Below are 19,635 nucleotides of genomic sequence, written 5' to 3'. Positions count from 1 at the left end.
GAGCCAGATGAGACAACTGTGGAGAGTGTGTGCCTCCCTGTTTCTGTATGTAGTACATTGCGGTCATGTTGTCCGTCCGGATCAACACGACCTTGTTGCATAGATGTACTTTGAATGCCTTCATGGCTAGGAAGATTGCCATCAATTCCAGAAGGTTGATGTGCAACTTCTTTTGTTGTGTTGTCCATAGTCCTTGCACTGTGTAGTGGAGTACATGAGCTCCCCATCCCTGGAGAGACGCGTCCGCTGTCAGTACTATTTGTGGGACAGGCTCTTGGAACGGTCGGCCCTTGCAAAGGTTTTGTGGATTCCACCAATGCAGAGAGTTGTATGCCCGACCGCTCACCAACACTAGGTCCTTTAACTGTCCTTGAGCCTGATTCCACTGACGTGCTAGGCACTCCTGAAGTGGGCGCATATGTAATCTCGCGTGCGGGACTATGAAGATGCAGGAGGCCATCATGCCTATCAACTGCATAAACACTCGCGCTGGAAGTGAGTGATTGGGTTTGAATTTGGAGATCAGCAGTTGTATGCTGTTGATCCTCACTAAATTTGGCTGAGCTGTGGCCGCCAGAGTGTCTATAGTCGCACCTAGGTACTGTTGTACGTGTGCGGGCTGGAGATGGGACTTTGGATAATTCAGTGAGAATCCCAGACTGTGAAGAAGGTGAATGGTGCGGGACATGTGGCTTGCACATTGCTGGGCTGACTTCGCTTGAACGAGCCAGTCGTCTAGGTAGGGGTAGACGTGTATATGCTGCCTCCGTAGATGTGCTGCCACCGTAGCTAGGCACTTCGTGAAAACCCTGGGCGCTGTTGTCACGCCGAAGGGAAGGACTTTGAACTGATAGTGCTGCCCCTGAACAGTGAACCTGAGGTATTTTTTGTGTGAGGGGTGGATGGGTATGTGAAAGTACGCATCCTTGAGGTCCAGTGTGGCTAGGAAGTCTCCCTGCTTGAGAAGCGGAAGGACTTGCTGTAGAGTGAGCATATGAAAGTGCTCTGAAAGAATGTACTGGTTCAGGGGTCTCAGGTCCAATATAGGTCTGAGCGACCCGTCCTTTTTTGGAATTAAGAAGTAGAGGGAGTACACTCCCGCACCCTGCTCGTGGATGGGTACGACCTCTATAGCGCCTTTTAGAAGCATACTTTGCACTTCTTGCTGTAAGAGCATTAAGTGCTCTGAGGACATAGGATGGCTTCTTGGTGGTATTGTGGGTGGAGTGGAGGTTAACTCCAGACAGTAACCGTATTTTATAATATCTTTGACCCACCTGTCCGTGGTGATGGAATTCCACGTGGACAGGAACCTTTGTAGCCTTCCCCCGACAGGTGTTATGTGGTCGGGAGGAAGGGAGAGGGCGTCACTGCTTGTTCTTGGGGGAGGACCTGGTGTTGCCGTAGCCGCGTCCTCTGCCCTTTGTGCTGGAGCCACGATATCCACCTCGGGTGTTTTTATCATAGGTGGTCTGTGTATTGCCTTTGTTATATGTTTGTTGTGACCCCTGTCCTCTACCTGCTCCCTTGTTTCCGGGGCGACGAAAGGAGCCGCTCCGAAAGGACTGAGTTTGTAGTGCGCCCATGGACTTTGCAGTGTCCGTATCCTTTTTTATCTTTTCGAGGGTGGTGTCAACCTCTGGCCCGAATAAATAGTCGGGGTTGACGGGCTGGTTCAGTATATTGTTTTGTACCTCAGGCTTGAATCCTGAGATCCGTAGCCAGGCATGTCGTCGCAACATGACGCTTGTGTTTATGGCTCTGGCAGCCGTGTCCGCAGCATCTAGTGCGCATTTGATGGAAGCGTTCGTTAGTAGCTGTCCTTCTCTGATGAGCATTTCTGCGCCTTCCTTGAACTGGTCAGGGAGATGTTGGAATATTTGCTCAAGTGTGTCATAGTGCGCTCTATCATAGCGAGCAAGGAGCGCCTGAGTGTTGGCTATGCGCCATATGTTGGCAGCTTGGGCGGCAACTCGCTTGCCAGAGGTTTCTAACACCTTGGACTCTTTGTCCGGGGGAGGAGCGTCACCTGTTGTTTGCGAGTGTGCCCTCTTGCGTGCATTCGCTACGACGATGGAGTCGAGTGGTAATTGTCCTCTGATGTAAGTAGGATCCCCAGGTGCTGATCTGTATTTTTTATCAATCCTGGGGTTTATCACTCGTGCCCTGGTGGGTTCTTTGAAAATGTCCTTGGCTGGTTTGAGGACCCCCTTCAACATTGGCAGAGTCTTTACATGTCTTTCTGAGGATGCAAAGGTGTCCATTAGAAAGTCATCTTCGATGGTATCAGAGTGAAGCTGCACCCCATGGTTATTGGCAGCACGTTCGATAAGAGCATTGAACGCCGCAGTATCCTCCGTAGGAGATGTCTTTGCCCCATAGAGTTGTGGATCCTGTGCATCAAGAGGTGCACTGGGGTCTGCAGGGTCGCCCCAAGTTTGATCAGGGTCCTGCTGGTCATCAGGGTCCGTGTCTACATGGTAGGGGACTTGGTCAGCCATGTAGTCCTCCAATGCGTCTGTATCGGAGCGTGTGGGGGAGAACCGGTGTGGATCCTGGTAGGATGAATGGAAGGGTTCATAAAGGAGAGGTTCCGATTCTGCAGGCAACTTCCTTTTTAGTGGGATCCTGAAAGGGTCCAATGGCGGCTCCGAAGTTATCCTTCGGTCCTGGAGAATCATCCTGCCAGTGCCGGCGTCGATGATACGTGCCGGAGACGTCTCAGCAGGTGTGACCGTAGGTTGGGTGACCCGTGTCCTGAGTTGGAACATTTTTGGGATTGTTGACGGAGGCAAGCCGAAGGTAATGTTGGTCGGCACCGAAGAGGCTGCGGGAGCTCCGACCGAACCGGAGCCCGACGTGTCTTGGAGGACAGGTGTGGTTTTGCTGCCCTGCGTCACACCAGGTCGTACTTGGGGCGCCTTCGAGGCTTTGGCACCGGCCAGGCTCGTAGAGGCGGCCGTAGATTTTTTCGGTGCCGGCGGGTCATCGAGTCGGGGTGAAGAGATCACCGTCGAAGTCTTCGATACCTGAGGCTTAGGTGTCGTCGAGGGAGCGATGTGAGACACCGCAGGCGGTACGGCCCTTGGTGTCGTCGGTGCCGGTAGCCGAGCAGGTTTGTCGGTGCCGATGGCTTTTTTCCGTTTGTCGACTCCAACGTCGCCCGCTTCAAGTTCGGCACCGAAGTCCCTCTTGGTGCGGTCGGTGCCGACGCGGTGCGCTGGCGTCGAAGGCCTCGATCCGACCAGCGCTACTTTCAGTTTCGGTTTCGGTGGAACCTGAGCAGCTTTCGGTTTCGGTTTTGTGGTAGGGAAACCAGCCTGTTTATGTAGTAATGGCTGCCGCTGAACGTCCGAGGCCGGGCCCGAGGGCGGGGCCGAAGAACTGCGGGATGGGTCTCGGGTAAGGCCCGAAGGCGATCCCTCGACCGGAGCCATAGGCTGTGGCACTGGTGTTTGAACGGTTTGAACAGGTAGGCCTTGTTCATCATTGGAGCTACTTTCTTCGGCCCCGAAGGCCTCCTCGTCGTCTCCTACCTCGGTGTCGTCTTCACCTCTGTGGAAGAGTGACTCGTCTTCCTCGTCCGATCCGGGTTCGTGTTCGGAAACGGGACTGGAGGGCAAGACTTCCAATTCCTCGACGTCTTCGGCCTCGCCGAAGATGTCTGTTGGGGCCGGTGCCGCGTGCTGCGCCTCGAGTCTCGCCGCTCGTAGATTCCGCAGAGTCTTCTTCGAGCGGAACCGGGCACAGGCCATGCATGTTGATTCGTCGTGGTCCGGCGAAAGGCATTTGTTGCACACCGGATGGACGTCGATGTGTGGGTACTTCGCATTGCATACCGGACACCTTTTGAATGGCGTCCTGGATTCCATCGTCGAAGTAGTCGATGGACAGGTAAATGCGAAAGCAGTCGGTGCTGAAAGTTAGTAAACTAACAAATTCTATCGAAACCCGATCGATAAACAGTACCGACGCGAACTAAAGGCCTTTTGGCCTCGAAAAAATATTTTCCTAACTTGAGCTAAGATAGCACATCCGAACCCAATGGCGGAAAAAAACAATCTGAGGATGGAGAGGATGCCCATGCGCACTGTAGTCCAGGGGAGGAGTCACCTATCCAAGGATACTTCGAAGACTCTTCCAGGACAACAACGTGCAAACATCCGGACCCAACACTAGGCGGCGATCTATGCACAGATATGAATTCAGCAGCCCACATGCCTCGAACGTTCTTTATTGTGACGTACTCTAAGCCTATAATGCTGAGCCTCCCTAGAAGTGAATAATCTCCAATGCTAAACTGAATAAAGCTCTGAGCAAAGAATTTAGACCAGAGATTGAATGATAACATTCAGGAAACTAAATGGCAATGCACCATGGTGCATCTCTTGCTAAGCCTAGGACAGTCTTTTTTTCCACCTTGCGCATTTTGGTTTCCCGTCACTGTTTAAAGTTTGATTACAAGGCAGTGTGTCAATCACAGAATAAAGCACAATATATCAAACTCTAGGTAGAGCAGGACTCTCCCAAATTCTCACAGATGTCAGGCTGTAAAGGATGGACCAAGTCTGTGAATCTATGCTTCATACTGACTTCAAGTCCATCCATATGCTGTCCTGATGTGCCCTGGATGTCATGCAACTCGGTGATGAGGCTTACTGGCAGCCATCTTGAATCCAGTGGTAGACAGGAACTCCCACGAGATCTTGTTTGAGGACAGAATTGTCTTATCTATAGAAAGAAACCTTGACTGAGCTTAACCGATAGCCAAACAGTTCTAAATCCAGTGAAAGAGAGAGAGTGGTTTCAAGTATTGCTTAGTATTCAACTGATGACATCGCAAAGATAAGCGCAGTTTTATTTTGGAAGGTTACTTTGACTAAGGTTTTGGAGTACGGTGTCCTGATAAAGTTACGAGTATAAACTTAGAACTAAGCTTTGGAACTAACCTATGTGGAAGATGACTTTGGAGTGAATTATAACAGCTAAGTGAGAACAAACATTCAATGATTTTGTTTGAGTAAAACGGAGTTCGCAAAGCAACCAGGGTAATTGCTCTTTTAGCCTGAGAATATTGATGACACTTGCGAATGAAAGGACATCGAATGTAAAGAGAAACAAGAACACTTCGAAAGAAGCGCTTCAAATTGTGAAACAGGTGCTTTGAATTTTTGGAGAGCGTATTTCTTGTGAAAAAAACAGGGAATGGTACTGCTCTCAAGGGAACCACCATGTAGGAATATCAAAGAGGAACAGAAAGACAAACAAATGCAATGTGCATCTTTAAGGAAAGAATGACTATAAGAGCTGTATGATTTTCATGTCTCAAGGTGTTGTCCGTTTGCTAACTTTATTGTCTTTAATAACAGATCTTCTGACAGTGAAATCCTTACCCCATTTGCCAGGGAATTTAGTTCCAATCCAGTTTCCTGCTGTTCATCAACACAGATCCAACGTCCTGCCACTTTTTAATGCCGACCCAGAGGTCTAAACTTTCCATAGATTAAGTTCATCAAAAATACAGTGTTGTAAAAAAAATCTTCAATGGCTGACTCATCCCATCTGCAGGATCTGTTCCCTGATGTCCCCTAGCCCCTCCCTCTTTACTTGCCTCAGTTTCCTGCTGAATCAAGATGTGGGTGGCAAAGTGTTACATTACGTATCAGCTAAAGTGTCTGGGTCTGACAAGGAACTTCATATATTCAGACAAACTGGCTTCCGTTTGCAGACTATCTGAACAAGACCTCACCTAGAGTGCTTAATGAAGAACTCTAATCTTTTAAAGACAAAATGAAAAAACCACCATCAAAGAACAAGATCTACTAAACTTATTATCTTCCCATATGGCTCTTAGACAGCCTTTTCTACATGCAATACAATCATGGACTCATTTCCTTCTCTCTCCCTTAAGCATATCTACTTTTTCTACATTTCCCCTCAGCCTTACAATTGTCACTCTGCGTAACCTTATAACCAAACACTAAGATTGTTAAGAATGCGTTTCACTTATAAATCTACAATGATGTAAAAATCATAAAAATACATTCAACAGAACTGGTAAGATCCAGTTTATCAGTCAAGAGAAAGGTCAGGTCTCATGATTTAAGAATAAAAGTGTAATTCAAGGTCTGCGGAGGAAGCAATCCAGTGTAGTTCAACAACTGCAAAAAAATATGCTATATTTTAATTAACCCAGCACTAAATAACAGATAAAGTTTAGAAGAAAAACGCAACCCAGATATGGGTCTTGGCCTGTGACAATAAGCGGCTTTCAACAAGTCAAACTCGGATCATAGGCAGAGCATGGTGGGTTGACTTTAAAGAAATGTTCAATTCTAATTATTTATTGTACAAACGTGAAATAAAATAATACCAAATGTAGTTTAGGGAAAAGGTGTCAGTGACTAGAACAAATAGGCAATCTGGAACATTGTAAATTTGTTAACATATGCCATTAATTTTTACTGTTTCAGAAAGTGAAAACGAAAGGTTTAAAGTACTAATATTACTTACCATTCTCACAATATCCGGATAGGCATGTTCCACAATCACACCACGATTTGTTGACACATACTCAACCAATTCATTCAGAGTTGCCCTTTTAATTTCTTTGCTCTTCAAATCTGACACAGAGTCCATGAAATCAAACAAAACACAACACTGTTGAAGCTTCTGACAAAAAAGGTCTTGCTGTTCATTTGAAGCAGCATCTAGAAAGACACAAATAAAAGTTTACTTAGCAGACATCCAAGGTATGTGTTCCATTAAGAAACCAGATTTATGCTGATCATATTTCTTTTAATTTACTTCTGCATTAATGTGCTTTACATCTTTTGTTATTCATCATTACTGAACACGGAGCAACTATTTAACACTAAGACATTAGTTATAGATCTCATTGATGGAATAATCTAAAATCTTGCAATTTCTGATCGCTGATACCACATATGCCAGAAGAGTAGCCAAGAATCCACAAGGTTTTATACTATTTCAAAATGGCTTCTATTTTCCCACAAACTGTGTGCACAGTCAAAATCTGTTGAGGGTGAGACCCTTTGTTATGTACTGATATACAGTAAGAAATTGAATTCATCACCACCTACATTAGATTAGGTCAGAAGATTATAATTGGTCAAGAAGATGGACGAGCATGATCCTGTGCAAACTGAAAGGTTTTTTCTGTAAGTCTTCAAAATGATTGTGCTCTCGGAGGTCACATGTACGTAACAAACAAAATATTTTTTCTTTTCGCTGTGTGGGGGAAAATGGTACTAAGATGAGCACATTTTGTGAAAACGTGTATTTCACATGTTGTGAAAACGTGTATTTCACATGTTACATACTTCACCTTTTTTTTCTTTCTTTGAACAGCTCAACTGCATTACAATTTTAACAATCCATACATGGAATATGTGAACTAAACACACCACGCAGCATTAGAGATAAAGGGGTGCTGAGCATGGGACTTGGTCTGAGATAGGTATGATATGTTGATAGTAAAACAAATGGGCAAATTGAGGGTTCATTAAAAAAAAGCTAAGAAAAACAGGCAGAAAGATAGCATGCCCTCATGGGTAATACAGGGGCGTCAAATAGAGAATGAGGGTCAAAATAGTCTTCAAACAGTAAACAATACAATGAGGAGCAAACGTGGTAACTAGGATACACTAAAAAAAAAAAAACTGTGCTTCTCAGATACTTAAGATGTCATTCAGTGATGCTATTTGTTTGATTAATTTTCACCCATTGTCTTTAATTTCCAAGAAAGTATTGGGATTTTAGTAAAGGGGATATAACACAGGTATATGCACATGGTTGATACTGAAATTTGAGTATTTTCACATAAGGCGCATTGATTCATCTTCCTCGGATGTTCATAACACTGAAACCTGGCAGGCATTCACACATTAGTTCACATTAATCTGTAAGTAAATGTGGAAAATATGCCTCATTTTTACACAAAACCCATAATAAATTTGGATAAATACAGATAAAATAACCCAAAAAATAAATATGGACGGAAATGTCAAAAAAATAAATATCATAAAACTGGGTGCCCTAATTATAACCCATTTACACCACTCCCACAGACGTGGGTGATTGGCTGTTATAAGTAGCTCGAAGATCGTCACAGCCTCGTCCAAATCACACCTTCTCTCTTGCCCCAGTTTTAACCAATGTGTCCCACGCGTGCTTAGTTTCTGTTACAGTACTCAAATCCAACTCTTTGCTCTTTGAGCCAATAGCCTTCTCATAACAATTAGAACATCTGGTAAAGTTACAATGATTGATCTGTTACCCAAATCTTTAAGACTTGCTTCATTTTGGTTTTCTTCTGGAGTTTAAGGTATGCCTGCTCAACCTGATTCTCAATTGTGTGGACTGCATTGCAGTTATGAAGGCACTCACTCTAATGGTCTATCCACTTGGTCATACTATTGCCTTTCTCTTCTCAAAGAGTCTCAAATGGACCAAAAGAGGTCCATTATCTAGTACCTTATGCTCTTTCCTACCCTCAAAGTCAATTCTAGCATTGACAACTTTCAGCAATAGCTTTCTTCTGCGCTGGAAGCCATAGTGACATTTAAGACGCTCAATCCTCAAATAATCTTCCATTGAGTAACCTTTATGCACGAACTGGCCAAAGCCAACAGAACCTATAAACAAGGACTAACACATACCTCTACTTATGACACAATGCACCAAAATCTTGACAAAGGGGGTCTATGCAGATACAAAATGAAGCAACCACAATTCTGGGGTTCGGAATTATCAAGAAATACCATTAACAATTAGCTAACACTCCATCAACTGTCAGCTGGAGCAGAATAAGACTCTAAACCTTCGTAGACTATCTTTGAAATTGCATCTGTGGGGTGTGTGAGAGAAACTAAAGATTACCACGGTCTTCTAACTCTACAGTATGGTAGGGCCGGCCAAAACCAACCTGGCCACCTTTCACAAGTATAGACCCTTTCCCAGGCCTAACTACACCTGGTAGGTTTCCCTTGGCCCCCAGATGGTGTCCCATGTCTCAGACATAAACGGAAGGAACTCATTATGAATAAACATTACCTGCCACAGACAGGTAATTTTTGCGACTTCCCCTCCCCATATGCTTGTGAGCGCACATAAGAAATGTGGACTACCACTTTACATACTTTTTTTATATGCCAGACGAGTACAGAATACATGCAAAATGATAGTAACAACTAGCACCATAATTGTGGCTAGTAAAATTTAAAAGAAAGGACATATTACTAAAATAGGCAATATGTCAGGTTATATCATTCGTTCTCCTGATAAATCGTTAATGAAAACTACCACTGAAAGGTCTTCCTTTGAAAAGGGTGGAACAGATCACCGCATACCCGTTTTGTATATGCAGGCTGCATGAGGCATGCAAGGCATGTCTCAGCAGTAACCCAGCTTGCCACCAGTGCGTCCTTGACGGTGGAATACCAAGCACTCTGGTTGGTGTAAATGCGCCTATCCTCAAGAGGTTTGCATTCTCAAATTGCAATACCAAAAGGGTCATACACGAAGAGGCCCTTCTGTTAGAGCACAGATTATTGAATGACCCACTACACGAAAGGGCCATTTCCTTACTATACAAGAAAATAACTAACCCGCCGGCCGTACTGAGCTCACTAAGGGTCTCTGGGGAGGGAGACATCAGTCCACTTGAGGATGAGGATTGGGTGGAGGCGCTGAAGGGCCCAAGCGAGATGGCAATGCGGGCAAGGTTCCGACTAATCCAGCTGAAGATTCTTCATCAAGTGTATTATCCCAGATCAGTGCTGCACCAGATGGGGCGCAGTGAAGATGCACGGTGCCAAAGAGGGTGCGGATTGGAGGGGACATTTTACCATTTGTTATGGGAAGGCCTAGTGTTACAGGTATAATGGGGGAGGGTAGGAGAGGTGATGGCTGCAGTTATGGGCATAGAGGTGCCAATAGCACCCAAATGGTTTCTACTAATGACCCCTGAGGAGGAAGACTGGCCAAGACCCGTAAGGCAGTGGCTGGCGCTGGCAGCGGGAGTTGCAACGCAAAACATTGCAAGGAGGTTGGGAGCGACCGCCGTGCCGACAATAGGGGAGTGTAAAACTGATTTAGATTGGTGCTGGCAGGCAGGCAGATTTGACACTGCCTTCCGTAGTTGCTATTGTAAATGACTATGTACTATTGGTTTAAAAGAACAAGATAGGATGGCAATTCAATATAAATGTTCCTTAATTGTACTTATCACCGAGCACATATTAAAAAAAGATTTTTTTTTAAAAAGGTCATCGACAGGATTATATGTGGTCCACTCTAGATGAGAAACACTGAAAAGGAGTTGCACAAAAGGATCTGGCAATACATATCTAGAATCCAATGTTGAACAATGACTGCCAATCTGGTTGAACTTTTGTGCTGTAACAGGCATACTGAAGAACAACTAAAACGACTACCTGAAGTAATATAACAGAAACCGAAAGGAAGACATGGAGAAAATCATAATTAAATTTAAAAAAAGCAAAATGCTGCTGCTCCAAACTTTGACAAAGGACCAAAACGAAGCCTCAGAAATCAACAATATTTTTTAACAACTCTTCTAAGTGCTTAAAAATAATGTTATTACAGGCAGACTACCACCTTCAAAGCTTACTGGTATCTATTTTAAAAGAGCCCTAAGGGCTGCAATGGAGTATGTGACATTTACGTATTGCCTTTCAATATCTTCAATAGTGGTATTGAAAACCAAAACATTACCTTTCACTTAGGTCTCAAACGAACAATTTACTTGCCTCGGATAACGCTTTTTCTGGTAGAGAATATCCAACCAATACCTCGCAATAGAATATTCCCCAGGCAACAAGCTGGAACCGGAAAATCCTGAGCAGTACCTCTGCATGCTGCTAGGTGGCGATGATGGGCTCTGCATCAACTTCGTCCATATCCGAAGTGACGCTGTGGTGCCATATTGAGCCACAATGGTGTCCTGACATTAATTCCTTTCATGACTATTTTCGCACAAAACACAGAGCTACGTAAAAACACAATGTTTAACCACAGTGCAGTGTCTAACAGGATCTTTTAGGTGAAGAGTCCGGTTTACAGACGACCAGAAGCCTGGCCGACAAAATGACACCACAGACATTGCGAGGCAGATCAAAAACCCACAAATGCCACTTCTCAATCCCGCATGAAGGTGGGGAGTGCATATGTTCAGGTACAGGACCCTACTCTGTTGCTGCACAAAGATCTTTCCAAAGGGGAAACCTGACCCGAGGAGCAATGCTCATGCGCAGGAGTTTGGGATACTATACTCTCAGTACTCATACAGAGCCCCTAGGAAGACTTAGGCTTGCTCGGTCAAAATCTTTTTGAGAACTCGGGCAGAAGTGATATCAGCGAAAGGTGGATAGGAATCCCAAATTCCATTCAAGGCGGGAACTCGAAAGTGCAGGAGTGCTGACAATATGCATGCTCAGCAGTGGCGAACAAATCGAGCCAAGGTTCTCCCTATTCTTGGGCACCTCTCGCCAACTCTAGATGTAGTCGCCTTTCATGAACTGCAAGGCATCAACGACTGAGTTCAGCATTCAGTGAGCCCACCAGGTGTTAAACAACCAGGAAGATGTCCTGGCATTCCAGTCAAGTCCAGAGGTACAGGGTCCACGACCCCAACGCGCCGTGTTTGTTGCAATACCACAAGGCAGTGGTGTTGTCTGTGAACACATAAACCAGCCTTCCTTTGATGGACAGAAGGAAGGCTTTTCTACCAAGCGCATAGGTCTCACCTCCAGAAGATTGATACAAAGGTGAGATTCCGCCGGAGACCAGTGTCCCCTGATCTCCAGCTCTAACAGGTGGCTGTCCCAACCCAGAAGTGATGAATCAGTCACCACTGTGAGCTCTGAATAAGAAACTGAGAGGAGTCTGCCGCTGACCCAATCACGGTTCTTGCATTCTCCTTCGGAATCTAGAGCAGGTCAGAGAGATGCCCTTAATTTTGTGCCCACTGGCACTTGAAATCCCACTGCAGAGCCCACATATGCCATCTAGGGTGCTTCAGCAGTAGCCTCGGAGTCTCAACATTGGTATCATAGAACCCAGAGGTGGTCTGTAAAACCAGGCATTACCAGTGACCTCCCATCATTTGTTAAGGACTTACCTCAAACACCCACCACACCAGCCCCCACATTTGGTTGGAAAGAATGGGTAACCCTTACCCGAGCTGCCACCAGGGGCATTGGCATCAGCACGGCAAGTTACTCTACCTCTGCATTCTTTTGTCTGGAAGAAACCTCCAAAGTATTTCTGATTTTGATACTAGTAATATCGGTTTCCTGAGTATCTTTGGGAGGCTGGACTGTAGGATAGGGTGGACTGTAGGGGAGGCTAGACTGTAGGGGAGGCCGGTAGCTACCCTGCTTTTACTGGCCCCGCGAAAACATGTTTGCTTAAACACTAAATCATGGATTGGCAGGCTTTGTCCAACTAGGAAAAGGTGGCAAACTTCCCTAATTCCATTGAGAAAAGGCCCCTAAAGAGACCACTGCACCTGCCTTGGATGTGACTAGTTAGCCCAATTAACTGTCTACCTTTATTAGCATGGAGTTCCTTCTCTGTGGAAAGGGCATAATTAATGTTGTCCAAAAAAATAGATGGACTCTTGGACCTGTACCAAGAGGATCTCAGTCTAAATCAAGTTGCCAGATTATTTTACCTCCTCTACCATCTCAAAAATGTTTGCAAGTGGTCCAAGGATGTCTACAGTTTGTCTTGGAAGGCTTTCCAAGACCGAACAATCTCCTTCTTGGGGTCTTTGATTTACATGGTGACAAAAGTGGCCATCTTGCCATCAATTTCCGGTGACAAAGCCACTTTGCCAACCAACAATAGCAAGGGGCACTCCACCCATAGGCAGCCACAAACCTCCTTTTCCTTAAGTTTGTGAATCCTGCTTTACAAGCATTGCACTACCTTGGCTGCCTGGACACAGTATGCTTTTATACATTGATATTTTAGGAGTCTAGCATGCATTCTGTTCCTACCAACCCCAGATATTCTAAGGTGAGAGAAGAGTCCAGCCTGGGACTCTTGGGGCCACCCTCTGGCCTTCATGGTCTACTGGGCCCTAGCTCATCTGAGACCTGATCAGGGTCATCACAATCCTCCCCATGAATAAGAGCGGGGGGGGGGGGGGTAAATCAAAGGAATCTGATAAATGAGCAACACAATATTTGCAGACAAGTACTTGCCTTAGTCCTTCAAAGGCGTCGAAAAGGAGGGGATGGCTTTAGCCCTATTGGGCTTTTTGCAGACCTCCTGAGTTTCTAGTGGCTTGCAAGGACCCAGATCTTGCCTCATCAGAAGGTTACAGCTTAGTTGCACTGCCTGTAACAGGATTTACCTGCCCAGGGGTTTCAAGGCTATGTCCAGCAAAGGAAGGGACTTACAGAACATCAAGATCCAACATACATGCTCCAACTCTAATTAAATGCATGTGGGGTATGCAGTTCCCAAAGAACAATGAGTGTCTATGTGGGTCAACGACTATTCTTTAGGGTGCGCAGTGGGTGTGACCCTACAAGAATCAACTGCCCTTACACACCTGGATAGGTGTCGTGTTTCATCATAGGGTGTTTGCTCCTTGTCGGGCTGGGGCTGCAATGCCCGATGGGCACCCACCCTCAATGGGGGCTCTTTGCCGGAGATCTACCCATCTGCCGTTTGGTGAACTGCGTGTCCTTAAGGAGTAGATTGGTGTTGAGGTGTGAGGTCAAAAATGGGGAAGGAGTTACTTCTCAGGAAAAACTTTAATGAACAAGTTCTTTTACCCATATTAAAAATGTGTGGTGCTATCTATTAGACTTTAGTTATCTTAGACAGCTGTAGGTCAATATGCTTCTAGATTTTGTGTAGTCATAACAATGATCTAGTAGCTATTCATCAGGACCAGTATCAACCTAATTAACTTAGTGATTGGAGTTTTACTGTATGGGTTCATTGATTTTCTCCCAATCACACCTACCTTGGTTTCTGTACTGATTTGTGATTTATTTAGCGATGACATGTAGATCAAAGACCTGTAGTTTGAAGACACATAGTACACAGTAAAAAATACAATTCAATATTCCCAAATCATTATTTCCAATGTTGATTCTGATTTGCAAATCGTGAAACATGTGCTTCTTTTGTTACACTAAACGCATGCTTATTTGTTTGGATCAATCGCATGCTTTGTGCCAAAGTATGTCACCTGTACATATAAAAGACACACGCAATATAAATTAAAAGTCCATCCCAGTTAATAACTTACCCAAATTGAGTAAAGTTTCGTGCCTCATAGAGTTGTGCACAACAGCACGCTGTTTGCATGCTGAAAAAATGTATCAATGTTTGGGTCAATTTGGTCCTGTTTGATTCAGAGTCTAGAAAGTTCCGTTCTGCGGAGTACTGGGGGCTTTCCTCTACTTACAGTTTGGTCAGGACCAAATCTATGGACAACCAACCCTCATGTGCTGACTCTGAAGTGTCGGCTCACGGGTAAGTTTGGAGTATTTAACCTGTTCCTGATGGATTAACAAGGACCAGATGTTGCAGGTATTGGAGCCGTCCTGCGTGCAAACACTAGAGCGGGGAATGACGAGGCTGGTTTAGTCTTATTTATCTCCATTGGGAGGAAAAGGTTCCTTACGTGGCGGCCATCTTAACACTATAATTAAGCCATTGCCAATATCTATATTGGACTAAAGCTTCTACTTATTAACCATTATTAATGGGGGTTGGTTTTTAACAGTGTATTCTCAATTAATAAGTCTAAGTCGTGCCTGGCGGGGATTCCGCTGGTCTTGGAACTGTAGAGATCAACACGGTTAAATTACCGTTGATGAGGAAAGGCCTCTATATGTGTTTTTTCAGCTCTCTATCCGTATTATACTAGGTCATCCTGAAAGTAACAAGATATTTACAAGATATTAGGAGTATTAAGAGGATGATTATCTTTGTATGATCAGGTAGTTCTGTTCAGCATTGTGGATATAGGTCTCGCTGTCGGGACAATGTCTATGTGGACTGTTCAGTACAAAATGTTACTCCCTTAGTTAGATATTTTTATTCAGAACCGCTGTTTCTTTGAGGAAGACAGGGTGGAGCACCTCAAGTTAGGTTACGATTTAAGGTTATCTCATGTGTTCCTTCCTGTTCGGATCTAGTCTAACCTATAAATGGAGTATCTATATCTCATGCCACGGAATGTCATCATTCAACCTAATGGTGATGGAGGAAAGGCAGAAGATCCATTGTTGTTCTTTTCTGAACAATACTTGCTTATTCATATTAGGATGCGTTTCTAATATGAACCCGAGTAGGACCTCTGGTGTGTGCCCCATAGTCCGGAAGTGCATACTCATTTTTGAGTTGGACTTTTTGCTGCGATGCTCGCCCATTCTTATTTTATTTGAAATGTTTTATAAAGCGCGAACAAGACCCATATGGGTATCAGAGCGCTGTACATAAGTCGCATAAACGAGGGTAACAAACTCAAAGGGACGGGGGCGTGCCTTGCAGCCCAAGATGGTGGTCGCTCAAGCAACGTGCTCCGGGCCGGGACAGCTAATTTGGGCCAAATCCGACATTCCCTGCCCTATCTGGATGCTGGCAGGAACGCAAAGGGCTAGCTGCCCGTAACTGGAATGCTACACCAGACACTCAGACTATACGGGGTGACCGAGAGATGAGTTCTGGACCGAAATAGTCTCCGGTGCGACGCTGGGCCTGAACAGTGGGAGGAGCCTAGGTTGCTGCGGGCTCGCCTGTGACTGGCTAGACCGGATTATCCGGAGGCCGAAAATACTGGAGTCCCCGGCCTGGGGCCCCTCCACTCGGTGCCTGCGTTCATCGATCGGGGGAAAACCATTGTGCTTGGGTGCGACCCGCATCGCCTGGAGTGAGCAGGGGCGCGTTTGACATTGTCACTCGCACCAACAGAAACCTAAACTGCCCGATGCAGGCGGGCCATCCACTCTATCGCTTTCTCCCCCCTTGCTTTTTCCTTCCCAGCACCCACCGACAGCGATATCTTCTGGAGGAAACGCGCAGACCCCTGTGCTGGCGGATGCTGTTCATGTGGCTTGCGACCCTTCTTCCCCCCTGTGGTGACCATGGCAGCTGAGCGTCGCCAGTGCATGAGATGCTGTCCTAGGGGGCCAGGCGAGCAGGGTTTGCAACAAAGATCGGCCAAGGGTACCCTAGCATAGAATGGCCTCATATCGACTTGGTACAGTCTGTGCCACCTCCTGGAGGAGCTGAGTGACTGGCAGTTATCCGTGCTCCTATATGCGGCAGTGCTGCGGAGGTACCCGAGACCGCTTCTCTTTTCCTGCCCGCCCTGCCGGTTGCACCTATAATTGCAGGTTGGTGGGAACTCTCCACCTGTGCCCGCTGAAGAGGTGAAGAGCACTGTAGAAGTGGGCGCCCTGACAGGGACGTGCCGTACTGTACCAGATCCCCCCCCCCCTCATAATGGACTGTGCCCGTGGGTGTCTGACTGGTGGAAATTGTTTTGGAGGGGGTATAAAACGCTGCTGGTCACACTCTGTTGCCGTGCATACCTGGCCTGGAGAACCTACTGAAGGAGGCGTTGGGCGCTGATGATCGCTCCGGGCGCCTTGGCATGGACCCTGGAAGAGTGAGCTGACTTGCTGGAGGTGCCAGTCCTTTTCTTCGCTCCCTGGGGGCTGGCGACTTGTGGTTGTGCCACGAGCAGACAGCGGAGAGGTGCTCCGGAGGGACCCTGTCCCCCCCCACCCCACCCCCGCCTGTGCATTAGCAGAACGGGAGCTCTACCTATACGACAGGGTGGGGCGGGGGGGGGGGGTTGCCCATCTCTTCCACAATCGCATTTTCTGAGCTGAAGGCTTAGGTAACGGTAAGAGACGGGACAGACACCTTTAAACCTTCCTTCCTCCCAGCTTCGGCTCTGGTTGCCTGGCTATGCGGATGCACAACTAATACTGTCTGTATAAGTCTAGCGTCGATCCTAGGGGAGTTGTGCTTGAATCCACAAGCGTTGCCTTTGCAGATGTAATAGAGCCATCACCATTCGCTACAGCTGGACTGGATTGTAGGCGGCAATGGGCAGGAACAAGACAAAGATGGCGACGGACTCTGGTCGGTCAGGCTCGCCTCCCTCGGAGACCTCCTCAATACAATCTCATCGAACTGATGATGGAACTACGCCTTTGCCTCCTGTTGACAAGCTGAATATGATACTCCAGGAAATCCTGGAATCACGTTCTGCCATAGCACAACAAATAGGCACTATCTCTACTGAACTGAACTTGCTTAAAGCCGACTAAAAGAAACTTGCGGATAAGGTAAAAGACTTTGACCACTCTCTTACCTTGCTCCACCCGCAAGTGCAAGAACACGATGTGCACATACAACAGTTGCAGCAACAGGTTGAGGCGTTGCAAGCCCAGGCTAATGATGCGGAAGGTAGAGCCCGACGCAATGACCTTCGCATTATTGGGCTTCCTGAAAATGCAAAGGGGCAATGTCCCACGATCTGTGTTGAGGAATGATTAAAGACCAGTGTAGCCCCCACCGGCCTATCAGCACATTTCACGGTGGATACGGGCCCGCCGCGTGCCGATGCGTAAACCTATCCCTGGCGCTAACCCAGACCCGATGTTGGGCAGAATTCTAAATTATAGGGATCGTGATCACATTTTGCAAACGGTCCGGGATACTGGTCCTATTCTCTTTAACAATACCAAAATCCAAATTTTTCCGGATTATACATTGACAGTTCAATGCCTATGTCACTTGTTCATGGAGGTCAAGGCCAGAGCCCGTGCTGCAGGGTTGACATATGCCCTTCTATTCCCTGCCAAACTCAATATTATTCATAATCAACGTGCCCGTTTCTCTGACACGCCAGACAGCGCTTGGGAATGGTTGGATAGGAACTTTCCAGACACTGCACGTGACATACGCCCTACGCAGCTGCAGCCACGGCGCCTTCCGCGTCGTAGAATAAGGGGACTCTATACACAGAACACACTGACTAATCATCCCATGCAGCAATCAGTACTGGAGGGTAGACGTGCTGACCTTCCTTCAGCTTCAGCATTGCGGACTCCTCGTGTGCCTATCAGCTCTAGCCCATCAGTGGAGGTCTCATCGGACTCCAACTCCAGGGGCAGTATGGCGTTATTTCCGTCTGTGTCTACACAACTTAGCAACGATCCATTTGCTGAATGAATAACGTGAATGTGTAGGGTTTTTTTTTTTTATAGATATTTTTTTATGTTCCGTGGTGTTAGCCCATCCTTTCCCCCAAATGGGAGCACATCTTTTTTCATTGCATGCCATGTTTTATTAAACATATTATGATTCAAACATGGGTGACCCCACAGACGACCGCAGGGTAAGCTCCGATGGTGTAGTCCTACGGCCCGTCCTGTCATAGCCGATACTTACGTCCCCAAAGTAAGCGACCTGCCCCACAGGCGAAAAGCCTTCTTGTTATTCAGGGTTATGTGTTTCACTTGCACACAGTTTGGTCGACCGAAGTTTAGTCGATTGACCCCGTATTGGGTTTTTGTTCTGTTTACGCGACTGGTCTGTTCCCCGATGTTCCTGAGGGTGTGGGGGGTGGATGCCTGGGGTGGGGGGGCGGGATGGGGGGATGGGACACACGATTGGATGATGTGCCTGTAGTGATGTCATATACTGTTATCTCCTGGAATATACAGGGGATGGGTTCGATACAGAAATGACATAGGATAGTTGCCCAACTGCACCACCGCCGGGCACAGATAGTATATCTCCAAGAAACACATTTGATCTCTTCCGAACTAAATAAGGCACAAAGACGATGGAGGGAACAATTGTATGGTACTACATACTCAGCCTTCTCCTGAGGAACGGCGATTTGGCTGCGAGTGGGAGTTCCTTTTTCACTGACAGCAGGATTGACGACCAGGGGAGATATATTCTCTTACAGGGGAGATATATTCTCTTAAAGGGGACACTGGATGGCAAACGGGTGGTTTTGGGATCGATCCATCCCCCTTATACTGACCAATACGCTTTCCTTTCTCGCCTCTCACAGGCCCTGTCTGACTGGACACAATTTCCATGGGTATTAGGGGGAGATTTCAACGCCGTGTTTGATATACACCTTGACCGATAACATCCTCCCTTATCCAACGTGGCCGCCACAGTACTAACGGCCAACTTGGCTAATTGGACGATGGAGTGGGGATTGTTGGACGTGTGGCAGATGCAACACGTTGGTATGCATGAATATTCATTCTATTCCTACCCACACTCCTTGCACACACGTCAGGATCATTTCATTTGCTCCCCAGACCTTTGCTCTATGATAGTGCGCACCTCATATTTGGGTAAAACCCTCTCCGACCAGAACCCCTTGGAGATGGTACTTAACTGGGGTCGAACACCCATGCCGATTCCCACATCGCGCCTACAACCAATACAATTAGAAGACCTGATTTAACGGGATAAATTGGCTACTACCTTTAATATCTATTTTACGGATGAGGGTACGGCGACGTCTAGGCTTGTTGAGTGGGAGGCGTTTAAAGTAATAATCCGGGGGGGTCTCACTAT

General features: G+C 46.4%; 1 protein-coding gene across 1 annotated transcript in view; it reads right to left on the bottom strand.

The window, feature by feature from the left end:
• The window catches only part of PPP2R5A (protein phosphatase 2 regulatory subunit B'alpha), a 730,770-nt gene that overhangs the window by 554,096 nt on the left and 157,039 nt on the right, over nucleotides 1-19,635 (bottom strand). Inside the window, exon 2 of the mRNA XM_085612862.1 lies at nucleotides 6,514-6,710. Within this exon, the coding sequence (XP_085468988.1) occupies nucleotides 6,514-6,710 (197 nt within the window). The remainder of the gene's footprint in view (nucleotides 1-6,513; nucleotides 6,711-19,635) is intronic.

Source organism: Triturus cristatus, chromosome 6 (genome assembly GCF_964204655.1).
Source record: "Triturus cristatus chromosome 6, aTriCri1.1, whole genome shotgun sequence".
NCBI classification, from domain to species: Eukaryota; Metazoa; Chordata; class Amphibia; order Caudata; family Salamandridae; genus Triturus; species Triturus cristatus.
The sequence above is the reverse complement of the archived record's forward strand: the minus strand, read 5'-3'. Positions and strand labels throughout refer to the sequence as shown.